The sequence below is a fragment of the Diplotaxodon limnothrissa genome, linkage group LG7 (genome assembly GCF_057381915.1).
Source record: "Diplotaxodon limnothrissa isolate DT_005_m linkage group LG7, D_limnothrissa_male_GT1.1, whole genome shotgun sequence".
NCBI classification, from domain to species: Eukaryota; Metazoa; Chordata; class Actinopteri; order Cichliformes; family Cichlidae; genus Diplotaxodon; species Diplotaxodon limnothrissa.
In genome coordinates this window covers 34,656,413-34,673,051 of record NC_140602.1, presented here as the reverse complement: position 1 = coordinate 34,673,051, position 16,639 = coordinate 34,656,413, and the positions used below count along the sequence as shown (strand labels likewise).

The following is a 16,639-nucleotide window of genomic DNA, read 5'->3' as shown; positions in this document are numbered from 1 at the left end:
TTAGTTGTCCAAGTGTTTTCACAATCTGGCACCAAACATAGTTCTTGTGCAACACTATAAGAGAAACTAAAATGCAACAACAGAACTTTATACAGTGGGGCAAAAAAGTATTTAGTCAGCCACCGATTGTGCAAGTTCCCCCACTTAAAATGATGACAGAGGTCAGTAATGTGCACCAGAGGTACACTTCAACTGTGAGAGACAGAATGTGAAAAAAAAATCCATGAATTCACATGGTAGGATTTGTAAAGAATTTATTCGTAAATTAGGGTGGAAAATAAGTATTTGGTCACCTCAAACAAGGAAAATCTCTGGCTCTCACAGACCTGTAACGTCTTCTGTAAGAAGCTTTTCTGTCCCCCACTCGTTACCTGTATGAATGGCACCTGTTTGAACTCATCATCTGTATAAAAGACACCTGTCCACAGCCTCAAACAGTCAGACTCCAAACTCCGCCATGGCCAAGACCAAAGAGCTTTCGAAGGACACCAGGAAAAGTATTGTAGACCTGCACCAGACTGGGAAGAGTGAATCTACAATAGGCAAGCAGCTTGGTGTGAAAAAATCAACTGTGGGAGCAATCATCAGAAAATGGAAGACATACAAGACCACTGATAATCTCCCTCCATCTGGGGCTCCACGCAAGATCTCATCCCGTGGGGTCAAAATGATCATGAGAACGGTGAGCAAAGATCCCAGAACCACACGGGGGGACCTGGTGAATGACCTGCAGAGAGCTGGGACCAAAGTAACAAAGGTCACCATCAGTAACACACTACAACGGCAGGGAATCAAATCCCGCAGTGCCAGACGTGTTCCGCTGCTGAAGCCAGTGCATGTCCAGGCCCGTCTGAAGTTTGCCAGAGAGCACATGGATGATACAGCAGAGGATTGGGAGAATGTCATGTGGTCAGATGAAACCAAAGTAGAACTTTTTGGTATAAACTCAACTCGTCGTGTTTGGAGGAAGAAGAATACTGAGTTGCATCCCAAGAACACCATACCTACTGTGAAGCATGGGGGTGGAAACATCATGCTATGGGGCTGTTTTTCTGCCAAGGGGACAGGACGACTGATCCGTGTTAAGGACAGAATGAATGGGGCCATGTATCGTGAGATTTTGAGCCAAAACCTCCTTCCATCAGTGAGAACTTTGAAGATGAAACGAGGCTGGGTCTTCCAACATGACAATGATCCAAAACACACCGCCCGGGCAACAAAGGAGTGGCTCCGTAAGAAGCATTTGAAAGTCCTGGAGTGGCCTAGCCAGTCTCCAGACCTCAACCCCATAGAAAATCTGTGGCGGGAGTTGAAAGTCCGTGATGCTCGGCGACAGCCCCAAAACATCACTGCTCTCGAGAAGATCTGCATGGAGGAATGGGCCAAAATACCAGCTACTGTGTGTGCAAACCTGGTAAAGACCTATAGTAAACGTTTGACCTCTGTTATTGCCAACAAAGGTTATGTTACAAAGTATTGAGTTGTATTTTTGTTATTGACCAAATACTTATTTTCCACCCTGATTTACGAATAAATTCTTTACAAATCCTACCATGTGAATTCATGGATTTTTTTTTTTCACATTCTGTCTCTCACAGTTGAAGTGTACCTCTGGTGCAAATCACTGACCTCTGTCATCATTTTAGGTGGGGGAACTTGCACAATCGGTGGCTGACTAAATACTTTTTTGCCCCGCTGTACGTTGTTTTCAGCTGTATAATTGGAGAAGTTTAATTCATGGAGTTTGCATGTGCTCCTTTTGCCAATGTGGGTTTCTTCTGGGTACTTTGATTTTCTCCCACAGTCTAAAGACACCTATATTGGGTAGGTTCTCTCTCCTTCTCTTTGTTAGACCAAATGTCAGACCAGATGAAAAGATGGCCAGCCAATCACATCCCAGCAGCTGATCAAGTTTGTCCGACAGGGAAGTAAAGTGCCAAGCTGTCCCATTCATTTGAGGTCCCTTCTGTCATTAGGAGGTAATTGGTAAATTACAGCAGCCCTTGGCAGGCAGTTGAAGTTCCCCAGAGAGATCAACATAACATCACTGCATCCAGACATCATGCTCTGGTCCGTAGTACAGCTGAGTTTCTGTAAGAGGCAGCTTTTGAGAGAAAAGAGCTCCTGGCAGCAAGCTAACAAGCAGAGTGGAGAGCATTGATCTTCCCATTGGAAGATGGATAGAGACGTTTCATTGGAAGATCCACATAGAATTTCCTGAAATCTCTTGGAGTCATGGGTGGCAAGAGTAGGAGAAGAGCTATCCAAGGTATTATGTAGGAGGCAGAGCAGGGGAGCTTTTGGCTCTGGCTCCAGAGGAATGATAAGTTGTGGGACAATGATCTTAGTCCAGGAAATGAACGGTAGGGAGTGAACCAGCAGGGAGAGGTGGCTCCTGGCTGAAGACCATTTACCCTGTTCTCTCGCACTGTTGGAGGTGGTTCAGAAGGAGATTTTTACTGGTGTAGTAAATTGATAAAAAATTGATAATTGGCTCACTGACGAGCATTTGAGCTCCAATTATGTTTAATCATCTAGACACATGGATTTTCTTGCATTAGCAAGTTTCTTTATGTCAAACTAAGCTAAGCACATCTGGATTTCAGCTTTGTAGGTAATCTAAGAACACGGAGTCATACTTACCACCTCATCGTTTCATTCATAGAAAGAAAGCAAATTGGTCTGCTGCCCAAAGTATTAAAACATTTTAGGTTAGAAATTAAACAAAAAACATCTTGTATATAAAACTTTATTAATATTATAAAATGTCCTATTGGCTGTACATAAGTTTAGCTGTGTTTCTCTACATTGCAGGACACGGTAACTACACACAAGTCAAACACATGCCTGACAAAAATAAAACGTCGCATTCCTCAATTGAAACACCACCAATGTTACATTAAAGTAATAAATAGCACAAACACTAATTTACAACACAGGTGACCGTTACATTCAGCGAGGAAAATGGCTCTGGTAGAATGCTTCATATGGATTTTGTCTGCGTGTTTGTGTGTGCGGCTTTTTTAATATTTTCTTCCCGTCAAAACTATTCTTTTAGACTGATAATGCTAGTGTCCCCTAGAGGCTTCAGTGTGCATAACATCCCAGATTACTCAATGAAATACATCCTTGACAGCTTAGCTTAGTTTAGTGCAACAGCTAGGAAAATAACTATAACTATAATATTATGAAAGGAAGTTTGATATTTTTTCAAGATATTAAAAGACATCATTCTTACACAAAACTGGATTCAGTACTCTTGTTGTTTTACTAGGATGAAGGGCAAAATGACAAAATGATTTACTTTTAATTTTTTATTTTATGATGCATTTCTTTACTTTGAAAGCAAAGCTGTTTATTTCCTAGCTGATTTATGTCCCTACCCTATGCCCAGGGCAATACTGACAACATGCTGGAGAGATGTCTCTTCCAGCTTGGGAATGAATCTGTGTCCCCTCAGAAAAGCTGAAGGAAGTAACTGGGGGGACGGAAGTCTGAGCATCTCTTCTTAGACCGCTGCTCACGTGCCCCAAACACAGATAAGTGTTGGAAAATAGATGGATGGATTTTCTTAAAACTAGAGTAACACTTTATTCTAATGTGACAGTGTTACTATAGGGTAATAGTGACTTTGCCAGAGAATGGGACTACAGAAACGTTCATGGACATCAACTGGCTTTATCCCCTGGACACACTTCCAGACATTACATTTCTTGTTGCATCCTTCCTATTTAAATAGTTTGTACATTTTAATATGTTTGATTTGGACTTTTCTTGATATTAATGGAACTGTAAAACTGAAAACAGTGGTAAAGTCAGGAAAATGGTTAGTATTCATCTTCCAGGGGTCTTGAGTAACCGTTATGGCAGCTTTAAAGTGTTTGTCAATGGAACATTTGACCCACCCTTGCTGAAAACACCACCAAAGCCATTACAAAACCATCATCTGCTGGAGGTTAAACTTCAGTAAAACTCTCCTAGAAAAACACTGTCAGCGTCAACATATACACATATCGGGGGGGAAAAACAAAGAGGCTGATGAAATCTAAAAGGCAAAATTCAGGAAGTGTGCTAAACAGCTCATTCTTTCCTGGTATAAAGCTTATTTTAAGCCTACACACACATAGTTGAATAAATTCTAAATCCTTTAGCTTCTACAGTAAGAGGAATGCAAATATCGTAGGAGCCAGTTATGTTTATGCGCCATAAGGCTGTAGATGAATTGTTTAACCTACACCACACAGGTATACAGAGACTCACCAGCCTCACATTGTGACACATTCAACCATGGCAGTTTGACACAAGCACACTAGAGATAGCTGAAAACTGACTTTGCCTGTGCATAGCCTGAATATGTACATTTGTTAGCTTCCGCTATGTAAAAACACAAAGATTGGGAAGAAAATTCCCCAAAACAAACAAACAAACAAACAAACACAAAAATCAAAGATGTCTCACTTTTAAGCTTTGGTAGACAACATGTTGGACCCCAGTAATAACACAATTCATAATAAACTTTCTTTATATTGTAATTCCAATGGTCTGAGGGGGAACTAGGCTTCTTCACCTACTCTGGACTCTAATTGAAGGCTTTAGAAAATCTAACCATTGATGACTTTGGCTAATCATGGGTCTTTTTTAGGAGAAGTAGTGCACTTTTAGCCAGCTAGGTCAATTAAGGGACTTTCATCTGGGTGATAAGGGTTCATATCCTGTGTTACATTTAATGGTTTCCACATTATTGCAAAAATAAAAAGGGGGTTAAAACAATTTCCAAATTTTGGGCTTATAGTAGATAGCTAAATTTTCAATTGTGTCCTTTTCCCCCAGGAAAATACTTCTTTAATTCTACAACACTAATTATAAAAATAATTTTACAGCATGAAACTGTTTTAAAGTCTTTAAGCATGACATCATGCTATAATTTAAGACCTGAAAAATAACGTACACGCTATTTAGCAAGTGTAAATTGATTCTATGCAACAATCTTTACCAACTGCTATTGGTCAAAGTTATTAATTTGCCAACACTCTGATGGCAGCACAAGGTGAATACTGGCCAAAGTGCAGTATTAAGTGCTCTAATGAACCAAATAAAAAAAAAATTATTCATGACATTTACTTAATTTAGGACATGTTGTTTCTGGTTTCTCCTCTGCTCTCTGTTTCACCATGTGCATCTGCTCTGTGTGGTGTTGGTGAAACAGGAACAGAGTGAGCAGAGAAGAGACTGGTGAACTGAAGCTAGCATTATTTCATCTTTGTGTTTTACCTTGTTAGTATCTGATAGTGGCTGTTGCTGGATTTCCTTTCTGTTTATTTTTAAGTGCACACTTTCAGGTTGTTAGAAAAAAATCTAAACGGAGCAGGGTGTGGCTGACGGTGGGCCCTTTGTTTTGGGCTGACCTGCTGGTGCTCTAATACATCACCCAGTGGTTCTGTATGTCATAAATAGCACCAGAAAAATATCTCTGTATTTAAAGCCCAACAAGATGGAACCTGAATCTGAGAATGGCAAAGCAATATTACCAACAGTTAGCCTACGCGCTCTCAGGTATATAGAGCTTAGAAGATAAATGTCTTAATAAGATACATTTGAAAAATCAATCCTGAAACTTCAAGCACCAAAGCTGCCTGAACACATGAGCTGAGAAGTCTGAAACAGTAAATATCAAGATGACGAGGAAAAATAGAACCTGGTAACAGATACTGCAAGATTACAATTTCAGATATTGGTTAAAAAAATGAAAGATGGGATTAAATAATATTAAAGTGCCTCTAAATAAATATACATTATTGAATAAAACAAATTAAAATGAAAGTCCTTTTCTGTCACACTCTTAGCCGGACACCATGCAGCAGAGTCCAGGGAAGCGTCTCTTCCTCTGCCTTATCAGTGGGTGAGGAGTCAGATTCAACAAGCTGCTGTCATCTGCAATAAACAAACATGTTATCTTGTTTCCATCACAGCCAGAGAAAGTCCACCGTCAGAGGTCACCTCCTAAATATCAGAACTTGGGAGTTACATCACAAAAAAGAAAAAACGGGATTTGGTTTTGCCTGGTCAATGCTCTCCACGTGGCAAATCATAAATACAAGACAGTGACAGACTACAATTTTTACAGTTTTACTACTGTTTACATGCACTGCACCAGCTTGAATTGCTATGTTGGGGTTGGTGGGGCTATCTGAATTGACAGGTGGCATTCCAGTTGAAAAAGTAAACTGGGAACTCAAAAATTCCAACTTCAAACTCTAGTCCGACTGCCACCTTGGAGGTCGCTCCAACATACACAGACATGGCAGGGCATGTTTGCATATTGTCAGGAGATTTGTGAGTTGGTGCCCAACCCTCCCATCATGTTGGTAAGGTCACATGGGTCAGTGTTTGAATGGTGGTTAAATCACCTGGGAATGCATCTCAGCACGGCATTATAGGTGTCCGGAAGCTGTTGTCGTAGGACACCGCAATCAGTCAGTCAGTGATCATGACCAACTACAACTGGTAGATTCTCTTTGCCAGCATAAAAAAGGACAGCACTCACTTGATTGACCAATACTCAGTCAAGAGAGTATTGATTGGGAATGTCCAACGAATTCAATGAATATCTAAGAAAGAGAAGTGTAGACTTAAACAAATTGGCAAAGTCTCTTGTTCTACGTTTCTGAATAAGTCAGAAATCAGAATTTCCAAGTTGCCAGTTGGAATTTGAATCTAGAACACCAACTCGCATTTCCCACTTGGAAAGTCGAAGCAACACCGGCAACCCTGAGTTGCCCTGCAAGAAAAGAAAACCTTTGATCTGTACTGCCACTGTTGTGTATTTGTGGCTCCCTAAATAAGCCATTCAGAGAGCACTGACCAGGCTTTATCCATGATTTTACTGCAGTAGTGCAAAACCACAAGTATTATGCTGTATTGCTAGTGATACCTGAATGGCTTTTGCCTTGGTAAGACCAAAAACAACTCCTGTTTGCTCTCATTCTGCAAGTTACCAGAGGAACTACCAGTTGTAGGTGCTAGGTGGGAGTGATGTCACATTCAAGTTCCCAGGTATCTGGAACCATTTCTAAACAACTAGGAACCAACATCCATCTTGAATAACCATTATGGCAGCTTTAAAGTGTTTGTCAATGGAACATTTGACCCACCCTTGCTGAAAACACCACCAAAGCCATTACAAAACCATCATCTGCTGGAGGTTAAACTTCAGTAAAACTCTCCTAGAAAAACACTGTCAGCATCAACATATACACATATCAGGGGGGGAAAAACAAAGAGGCTGATGAAATCTAAAAGGCAAAATTCAGGAAGTGTGCTAAACAGCTCATTCTTTCCTGGTATAAAGCTTATTTTAAGCCTACACACACATAGTTGAATAAATTCTAAATCCTTTAGCTTCTACAGTAAGAGGAATGCAAATATCGTAGGAGCCAGTTATGTTTATGCGCCATAAGGCTGTAGATGAATTGTTTAACCTACACCACACAGGTATACAGAGACTCACCAGCCTCACATTGTGACACATTCAACCATGGCAGTTTGACACAAGCACACTAGAGATAGCTGAAAACTGACTTTGCCTGTGCATAGCCTGAATATGTACATTTGTTAGCTTCCGCTATGTAAAAACACAAAGATTGTTTTCTTCCCAAACAAACAAACAAACACAAAAATCAAAGATGTCTCACTTTTAAGCTTTGGTAGACAACATGTTGGACCCCAGTAATAACACAATTCATAATAAACTTTTTTTATATTGTAATTCCAATGGTCTGAGGGGGAACTAGGCTTCTTCACCTACTCTGGACTCTAATTGAAGGCTTTAGAAAATCTAACCATTGATGACTTTTAAAAAACCCAGGAACCAACAAGGCTCAAACCTATCATGAACTGGAATTTGCTAGAACACCAGAGTCACTGTCCACAGTGAAGCCAGTTTTATATCACCATGGACTGAGAGGGTGCCGACCAAAATAAGAAGCGACCCTGTTCCAAAATCTCCACCTTCTGAAATTTTCAGCTGCCCACATAAACAAACCAAATGCCTTCTGGAGAAACGTTTTAAGGACTTTTCTGATTTCCATTCTTCTTTATCAACTCTCTTACATATATTTTACCTATAACAAATATTACATACCTTGATTTTTCAGTGGCAAGGGCATCGTCTCCCTGAGTTTGCTGAGTAGATTTCGCATCTCTCGCATATCTCTGCACACAAAGAACCAGCAGTGTTTTATGAGTAGTTTAGATAATCCTGGACAAAAACAGAGTTTATACTGGTAAAACATTTTCAGAATATAAATTTAAAAGCAAGTGCAGTGCGTGTACCTCTCTATGTTTTCAATATCATTTCCCACCAACCACTGCTCCTGAGGAAAGTCGATGGGAGAAGAGGATCGGTCCTCCAGGATGGGAACATCTGAGCTCTCGTCCAGCCTGAAATCCACCCTTGGCTCCGAGTCTGTTCCTTCAGAACCGCACAAATACAGCAGCACTCAAGCATGATTGACAAAGAAATCTCACACACTATAAAACACTTACATCTGGAATGCAATTCATGATTTCAAGAAAATTAAATACTTTAGTTTTAACATTTGACAAAAATTATTTCTTCCTTTTAACATTTTTTTAATTATGTTTTTAAAATGTAATGAACGTGAATACAGCACTCTGCTTCCCCCTACTGTTTCAATACAAAATGACAGCTCCACTGCAATCTCAAATGGGAAAGTTGTGACGTTTATACAGCAATTTACATATAACATTTAAATATATCAGGAGTTTTCCTGCATATAAGAATTTCAGGTGGCCAACAGTGAGGTTTCAGGCAGATCCAAAATAAAATCACCAGTTTTGCAGTAAATGAACTTTTAGAGTTTTAATTCGTTTTTCATTAAGCCAAACAGTTTTTAGAAGTAACAGGAACATTTACTGCACTTGGACAAAACCTGTGCAGTCACCCCTAAAGCCCCAGTGAGCTTGGGAAAACTGTGCATATAAAAATAGCACATGATATATTTTATTGCATTGTGCCCTTAGCTATCAACTACTGATGTTCAGCATAATTAGTTTTAATAACTATAAGCAAACAAAACAAGTATTCAGCAAATGCTTTAATATTTATATGTATTTAAATGTGTTTTAAGCCGAAAACAGCACTTTTGGACAAATGCAGTTTGAACTCATTACCAAGTGAACTAGAAATGAATTGCAGATCACAAGAAATTATTCCTAGATGAGGGTCCAGTACAGTAGGTCAATCTGAATTCCTGACTAAATGTAAATGAACTGCATAAAAGTTTTGTATTTTAATAATTTACTTAATAATATTTTAATTAGTTCAATAATGGAGAAACCCAAATTCTGAAGCTGTAAATCCTAAAAGTGTCAGAAGTTTATATTTTCCTTCTATACAGTGGGAAAAACAGAACATAATGTGATAGTTAGTGTGAGTACAAGAACATAATTATTACAACATAATGTTGTTTTGTTTTTTGTTTCTGATGTATGGGGAAGGTTTTACCATGGCACACACCTGGGGACAAAGGAAGAAACTGATCATTTCAATCTGATCATTGGTTGGTTGATGAAAGTTTGGGGGATTTAATTGGCTGAGGTATTTTTCTTTTTCACCAAGTTTTAGATTTGGTGTGTTTTCACCTAATAGAGGAAGAATATTCTGAGACAAGTCCTAAGACCGGGCTTCTGTATTTTTATTTTTCATTTTGATTGGTTATTTTTATTTTATTAATTTTTTTTGGTTTTTGAACAGTGCACTGGGAGTTTTGTTTGAGAGTTTTGTTTGGGAATTTCTTTTCTTTAAGCAGATCTGCACGATGGGAATTAAAAGCTCTATACGACACGTCGAGAAAACCGTTGCAAGTGAGTTTCTCCAAAATTACAATGGGCTCGGAAGAAAGTCACTTATTTGGGACAATTAGAAAATGAGTCCCTGCCCAAAAAGGATTCAACGAGGTAATCCAGTCTAAATTCTTCTTTTTCTTTTGAAATGACGTCATTTTGCTGAGGGTGGAAACGAAATGCGACAATTGATTCCACTATCAGCAAAGAAAGAAAGAATGGATGAATGAATGAGTGAAAAAAACAACAACAAAAAACCCAAAACTGACTGACTGGTAAAAGCTGACAAAAGCTCACAAGACTTGACTGACTTGACCACTACTCAAGGTTAACCTCCACCTAGACAGGACAAAAGGGTGGATGAATCTATGTGTGTTTCTTTTTACAGGAGCAGAAAGATGACAGCAACATCCTAGGTTGCATGAGCTTTGGGCCATACCGATTTGACCTTTTAAATGGCACTTTCTGTGTTTGTGGATTTACCAGCGCTGTGTTATTCATGGGCTTGTGTTGCTCACAGAGGTCACTGTGAGAAAGTGTGTATATACCTGCGCAGCACTAACATTTGCATTCTCTTTTCTACAGCATTACAGTTCTTCATGTGATTTGATCATGTGATTTATAACAGGACACAACTGGTTGATGTTTTTTTACTACAGGATTACTGGATTTATGAGTGAAGGGAACTGTGTTTGCAGGCTACAGTATATGTTGATTATGCTATTACAGTGTGTTCTTGGGAAAATGTTGAATATTACAGGGGAGAAGTGACTATAGTGTATTGTTGATCTGCCATGGGGCAGATCAAAAGAGGGATTTGTGAGTACAAGAAAATAATTATTACAATATAATGTTTTATTTGCTTAGATCAGAGGAATAGGGAAGGATTTGTCTGTGTTTCAGTTTGGCTTAGCTGTAGGCTTGCGAGTGTGTGTAATTGTTTAGAGGGAAAGGAATTTATTGACACTGGGGGTCTGCTGTCATAAAAGGAGACAGGAAGCTGCAGTTGGGGATTGCTGATGCTGATGCTTGTACCTTTAATAAAAACTCATAATTGTTATAACTTAGAAGCAGGTTTGCAGGAGACTCTCCACATGCTTATCTGTAAATGTAAGACAATAAGAGGCCAATGGCCCAGTGGATGCAGAGTGGGAGTCTCAGTGTTTGTAATATGTTAACTGTGTTTTGTATGTTGTCTAGAGGAATTTGGTGTAGCTTGGGTGAGGAGATTACTTTTATGACCCCCAGGAAGTCACGTATACAGAGACACACACACACAGTGCTTTGACTGTTACGACGCACCCACACTTACATGCACACTCACTCAGGTACTGGTGCATACACACACAAACTTTTTGTTTGCAGCACACCATGGGGGTTTTATGATGGGGTTGCTTCTATAAAGCTGACTGTAACAAACAAAGGAGTGGAAGATTTTCAGAGGGACACCGGCCTTGCTTCTAGAACAGCGGTCCCCAACCTTTTTTGCGCCACGGACCAGTTTATGCCCGACAATATTTTCATGGACCGGCCTTTAAGGTGTCGTGGATAAATACAACAAAATAAAACTAGTATCGGTACCGAAAAAAAGAAAATTTATTCATAACACACGTGAAAAGACCCAGGAAAACCGAGTAAACGATAAAAACGACAACAAAATAACGCTGAAAACCGATAAAACCCCTGAAAACCATACATTTCACACCTGAGCCTCAACTCTCGCGGCCCGGTACCAAATGACTCACGGACCGGTACCGGTCCGAGGCCCGGGGGTTGGGGACCGCTGTTCTAGAAGATGCATGCTTAAATGAAGATGAATAAAGATGAATAAAAGGTTTTTGTGAAAATGACTACTCCAGAGACTCCAGTCTCTGGATGCCCGAGGAATAAAAAGAACCGGGGTGAAACTGATTTCGTAACATTAGTAAAGGCTGCAATGTAAAAAAACAAACAATCTGTATTTGCAGCTTGTTTATAATTTAATTTGTTTCCTTAGTAATATCTAAACTTATTTATTTGTGGACATATTTTTGATCTGGAGAAAGATTAAAATTGGAGGCAATGTAAGATCAAAACACTACATATACTCTTCAACTAAGTTCAGTATTAAATAATAACAAACTAAACTGATTTTCTCTTATGATACAGTCACCCTATAGAAAACAGCAGTTGGAGACTGCAGCGCAAACAAATTAGCTTAACAGTGTGCAATGAACTTGAGCTTGTGCCTTTGCTTCAAAGATGAGGACCATGTCTGCAACCATTCGCAGTGACTGCTGTCTTCAAAGCATACAGTGGCTTGCAAAAGTATTCGGCCCCCTTGAATTTTTCCACATTTTGTCACATTACAGCCACAAACATGAATCAATTTTATTGGAATTCCACGTGAAAGACCAACACAAAGTGGTGTACACGTGAGAAGTGGAACGAAAATCATACATGATTCCAAACATGTTTTACAAATAAATAACTGAAAAGTGGGGTGTGCGTAATTATTCAGCCCCCTGATTCAATACTTTGTAGAACCACCTTTTGCTGCAATTATAGCTGCCAGTCTTTTAGGGTATGTCTCTACCAGCTTTGCACATCTAGAGACTGAAATCTTTGCCCATTCTTCTTTGCAAAACAGCTCCAGCTCAGTCAGATTAGATGGACAGCGTTTGTGAACAGCAGTTTTCAGATCTTGCCACAGATTCTCGATTGGATTTAGTTCTGGACTTTGACTGGGCCATTCGAACACATGGATATGTTTTGTTTTAAACCGTTCCATTGTTGCCCTGGCTTTATGTTTAGGGTCGTTGTCCTGCTGGAAGGTGAACCTCTGCCCCAGTCTCAAGTCTTTTCCAGACTCCAAGAGGTTTTCTTCCAAGATTGCACTGTAATTGGCTGCATCCATCTTCCCATCAACTCTGACCAGCCTCCCTGTCCCTGCTGAAGAGAAGCACCCCCAGAGCATGATGCTGCCACCACCATATTTGACAGTGGGGATGGTGTGTTCAGAGTGATGTGCAGTGTTAGTTTTCTGCCACACATAGCGTTTTGCATTTTGGCCAAAAAGTTCCATTTTGGTCTCATCTGACCAGAGCAGCTTCTTCCACATGTTTGCTGTGTCCCCCACATGGCTTGTTGTAAACTGCAAACAGGACTTCTTATGGTTTTCTGTTAACAATGGCCTTCTTCTTGCCACTCTTCCATAAAGGCCAACTTTGTGCAGTGCACAACTAATAGTTGTCCTATGGACAGATTCTCCCACCTGAGCTGTAGATCTCTGCAGCTCGTCCAGAGTCACCATGTTTGGAATCATGTATAATTTTCGTTCCACTTCTCACGTGTACACCACTTTGTGTTGGTCTTTCACGTGGAATTCCAGTAAAATTGATTCATGTTTGTGGCTGTAATGTGACAAAATGTGGGAGAGTTCAAGGGGGCCGAATACTTTTGCAAGCCACTGTATCTGGTGCAGAAATTCACTGTAGTGTACAAGTAGTGATGTAGTTGCTGCAGGATGGCAACTTAACTGCACAGTGACAAAGGGTCTGGTCAAAGTGCTGTTACACGGTGATCATTCACAAATCGGAGTGAGATTGGTTGGAGACAGCAGCTACCATGAGGCGACCTGTACACAAATGTGTTCCCCCAGAAGATGAATTTGTCACCTTTGAACAAGCAATTGGTTACTGCAACGACTTGCAACTGGTTGATGAAAGTGAAGAATAATCACTGCAATCACCAAGCAACCACCTGGTGATATACTAGTCACAAGGAGTGTTCTACTTTTACTCCAAGTGTGACTGAGCCATTAGCACAAAATGCAAGACATGCTGCACAACTGCCTGGAAAACACGGAACTTTTTTCTCCATATACGTCAGAAATATTTATAAGTTGAACCACAAACATCCACTCAGGTCTTTTGGGGATTTCAGGTTGTAAAGTCTGCATCTCATCAAGCTGCATCAAACATCTGTACTGTGCGTTATTGGGCATATATATCCAATTACTCCGACTATACAAACACAGCCCAAACAAACCAAAACATAATATCCATGGTAGCAGCATATTGCACTTGGAAGGTGGTTAAAACAACAATAATAATATTCTTGTTATCTGAAAGCAAAATGAAATCAGTTGGGAGTAACACTTGATTTTTAAAGCTTTTAAATACTACACTTGGCTTTTAAATACTACACTTGGCTTTTAAATACTACACTCAAACACCTGGCCACAGGCGGTTTTTATTTTTTATCTTTACTCAGCAATTCAGCATCATCACACCGTGTGTTCACTACTGTAACTGTACTTTTTCTGTGTAGCTGCAGCACCCCCAGCAGGCACATCGACTTGAGCATCTCTGTTATGAACATCTCCAGGCAGCACTGCAGCTGGATGAAGAGCCGACAGATCTCGGGATGGATCTCCCCGTCCTCTGGACTGCAGCATTAAGGAGAGGAGAATCAGACACTCGCAGTCAATAGTTTCATCTGTTATTCCACACCAATACGTAACAATTAAACTGCTAGACAAACTTTTAGCTAAATAAGTTCTACTTATATTTTTACTGTATTTAAACCATTTTTTTGTTGGTTTTTTTTTTCATTTTTTGTGGTCTCAAATCAACAATAATCTATAACTTTTCATTCATAATTTAGCCACGTTTTTCTGTTAAGTTTATATTAAACTGTTTAATGCATGTAATATTTTTCTAATCGTGCTTTTTCAACCTTTTATTCCTACCTTTTATTTTGATCATTACTTTTCTATTACAGTCACAAATTAATTTATTTTGTCTATATTCTAAGTCTTATTTTGCATTAACTGTTACCTTTTCTGCTCAAAGCTAATTCATCAGTTGTAGTTGTTTAGATAACTGATTGATTAGTATCCCGCTTGTATGTATCCCTGATTGGGAACACCTAGTATCTAGCATATTTAACCTTCACTTAATAAAATAAAATATGTGTATATGTGTGACTAACTGTGGATAAAATCTATCACTGACTCCTTTTTCAAAATTGTTGCTTTACTGATTTAACTTAAAATACACTCTGTGATGCTCACCTGTTCTACCTGAATAAACGTTAGCTCATAAACGTTTTAAAAAAAGACAAAATAAATTCAATAAATGAGGGAGCCACAGTTTCTTCTTAAAAAAATATTATCATTCAAACTCGTGTCTAACCCCGAAACAGAGATGACGGCGAGGTCCTGGTGCGCAGCCCGGGCCATGGAGCATCCTTTGGACCGTGTGTGGTGCATCTGAGCCCGCAGAGAAGGACAGTCGGCGGAGATCTCGCCGACGGAGATGACCTGCTCCCGGTACAGCGCTACGAGGGTGTTGAATTCCTGCACAGTCTTAAGGAAAACAAACCATCACGCGATCAGGAAGGACACGATATTACTGTGTGTGATTCCAAATGCAACAAATACAACAAACACACTCTTAATGCGGCTCATCGCGACGCTTTTTATCCATTATGCGCCAATGCTGCTGCACCTGCGCGTAAAAAAGTCGGATTTACACGCATGAATCTGTCCTTTGGTGCAGAGCTGAGCTCAAGTTAATCATTAACAGACATGACTACGATCCTTATTTCAGTACCCACCATCCTGCTGTCGTCCACAGCCCCCTCAGTACTCTCCCGGCGATCCGTCTCCGTCTGCGCCGCTTTACCGAGCGGAAAGATGCTCCCTGTGGATCTTGGGCGTTTTTTCCGCCCATACGGTGCAGAACACATGCATGCACACCCACCACCGGAGCCGAGCCAGACGCAGCGAGCGATGCCCTCTCTTTTCTGGTGGCTGCTGTGTCCTCTGTGGAGAAGAAGACGACACGCAGACGCTGCTGGGTGTGGGCTTTTCTTCCCCCCCCCTGCTTAATGCCTAAAGCCCCCTCCCGCAGCGGTGCGTGACTGTTCCCCAGAACAGGATCAGAAAAGATATCCCAGCAGCTCCCTCCACATCCCAGCCGAGCGGAGAGTCACCTTCAGCCCCTCCTGAAGGCCGACAGGGAGGCTCCTCCGTCTTCCGCCCCACGCTCACGTGTGCGGAGGATACAGAGAGAGCCAACGGCAAAACAAGTCGTCACCCTCCGACTGAAAATTAACCGTTTCTGTGCATACAGGACAAACGATATGATTTTCTTGCATCCACGAGATGCACGTTTTTTAAACTCATTACCTACTGCATATCAGTCAGGGGCGTGTGCGAAGTGGACTGTGTGGTGGCAGCAGCCCACCTCCCTTTCACTGGTCGAAGTGGGTTGCATGTGGCCTATGACATTAAGTTTGACATCCCTGGTTTAAATGAAGATATTCACTACAAAAAAAAACAGGTGAAAACAAAGCTACGTTTCTTTAGTCCCCAGTGTGCCACCTTATTAAAAAAGGAGTCCTGGAAACAACCCCAATATCAGACATGGGGTAACTTCTTTTTTTTAAGAAACCAAGACCTTGTCAGCATAAATGCTCATCTCAAGGCTTCAAAGTATGACTTGAATGAATGAATCATGTAACTTCATCCATCTTTTTTACTGTTAAGAAAAGAAACTGTATGTAAAGAAACTAGGCTTCAAAATACAGACACTTGATGGCTAGATTACAGCTTCCTGTGCTTTAAGCTAGCTTGATGCAACCTCAGACCCCAGTGTGAAATAACCAGCATCATTATGGTGGTTATCAACTTTATCTGTTAAACCAGGCTCTCTGCTGCAGGCGCCATGTATGCTCAAATATCAAGGTCATGTGACTTCTGACCAAAATGCTCTCCGAGTACTGCCTG

General features: G+C 40.4%; 1 protein-coding gene across 1 annotated transcript; it reads right to left on the bottom strand.

The window, feature by feature from the left end:
- Nucleotides 1-5,829: 5,829 nt before the first annotated feature.
- Nucleotides 5,830-15,597, bottom strand: LOC146628651 (regulator of G protein signaling 7-binding protein B-like). The gene is made up of 6 exons (XM_085357982.1): nt 15,466-15,597; nt 15,042-15,214; nt 14,163-14,293; nt 8,332-8,470; nt 8,141-8,211; nt 5,830-5,931 (listed from the first exon to the last, which is right to left on the bottom strand). The coding sequence occupies exons 1-6, from the start codon at nt 15,595-15,597 to the stop codon at nt 5,840-5,842; spliced, it is 738 nt and encodes a 245-aa protein (XP_085214108.1). The 3' UTR covers nt 5,830-5,839.
- Between the last annotated feature and the right edge of the window lie 1,042 nt (nt 15,598-16,639).

What these genes read in the sequence shown, in the direction of transcription:
- LOC146628651 (XM_085357982.1), bottom strand. Translation starts at nt 15,597, where the DNA reads ATGTGTTCTGCACCGTATGGGCGGAAAAAACGCCCAAGATCCACAGGG. An exon ending in CTGTGGACGACAGCAGGATG is followed by an intron (nt 15,215 to 15,465) that starts GTGGGTACTGAA and finishes GTTTTCCTTAAG; the next exon opens with ACTGTGCAGGAATTCAACAC. An exon ending in CTTGCCACTGAAAAATCAAG is followed by an intron (nt 5,932 to 8,140) that starts GTATGTAATATT and finishes TGTTTATTGCAG; the next exon opens with ATGACAGCAGCTTGTTGAAT.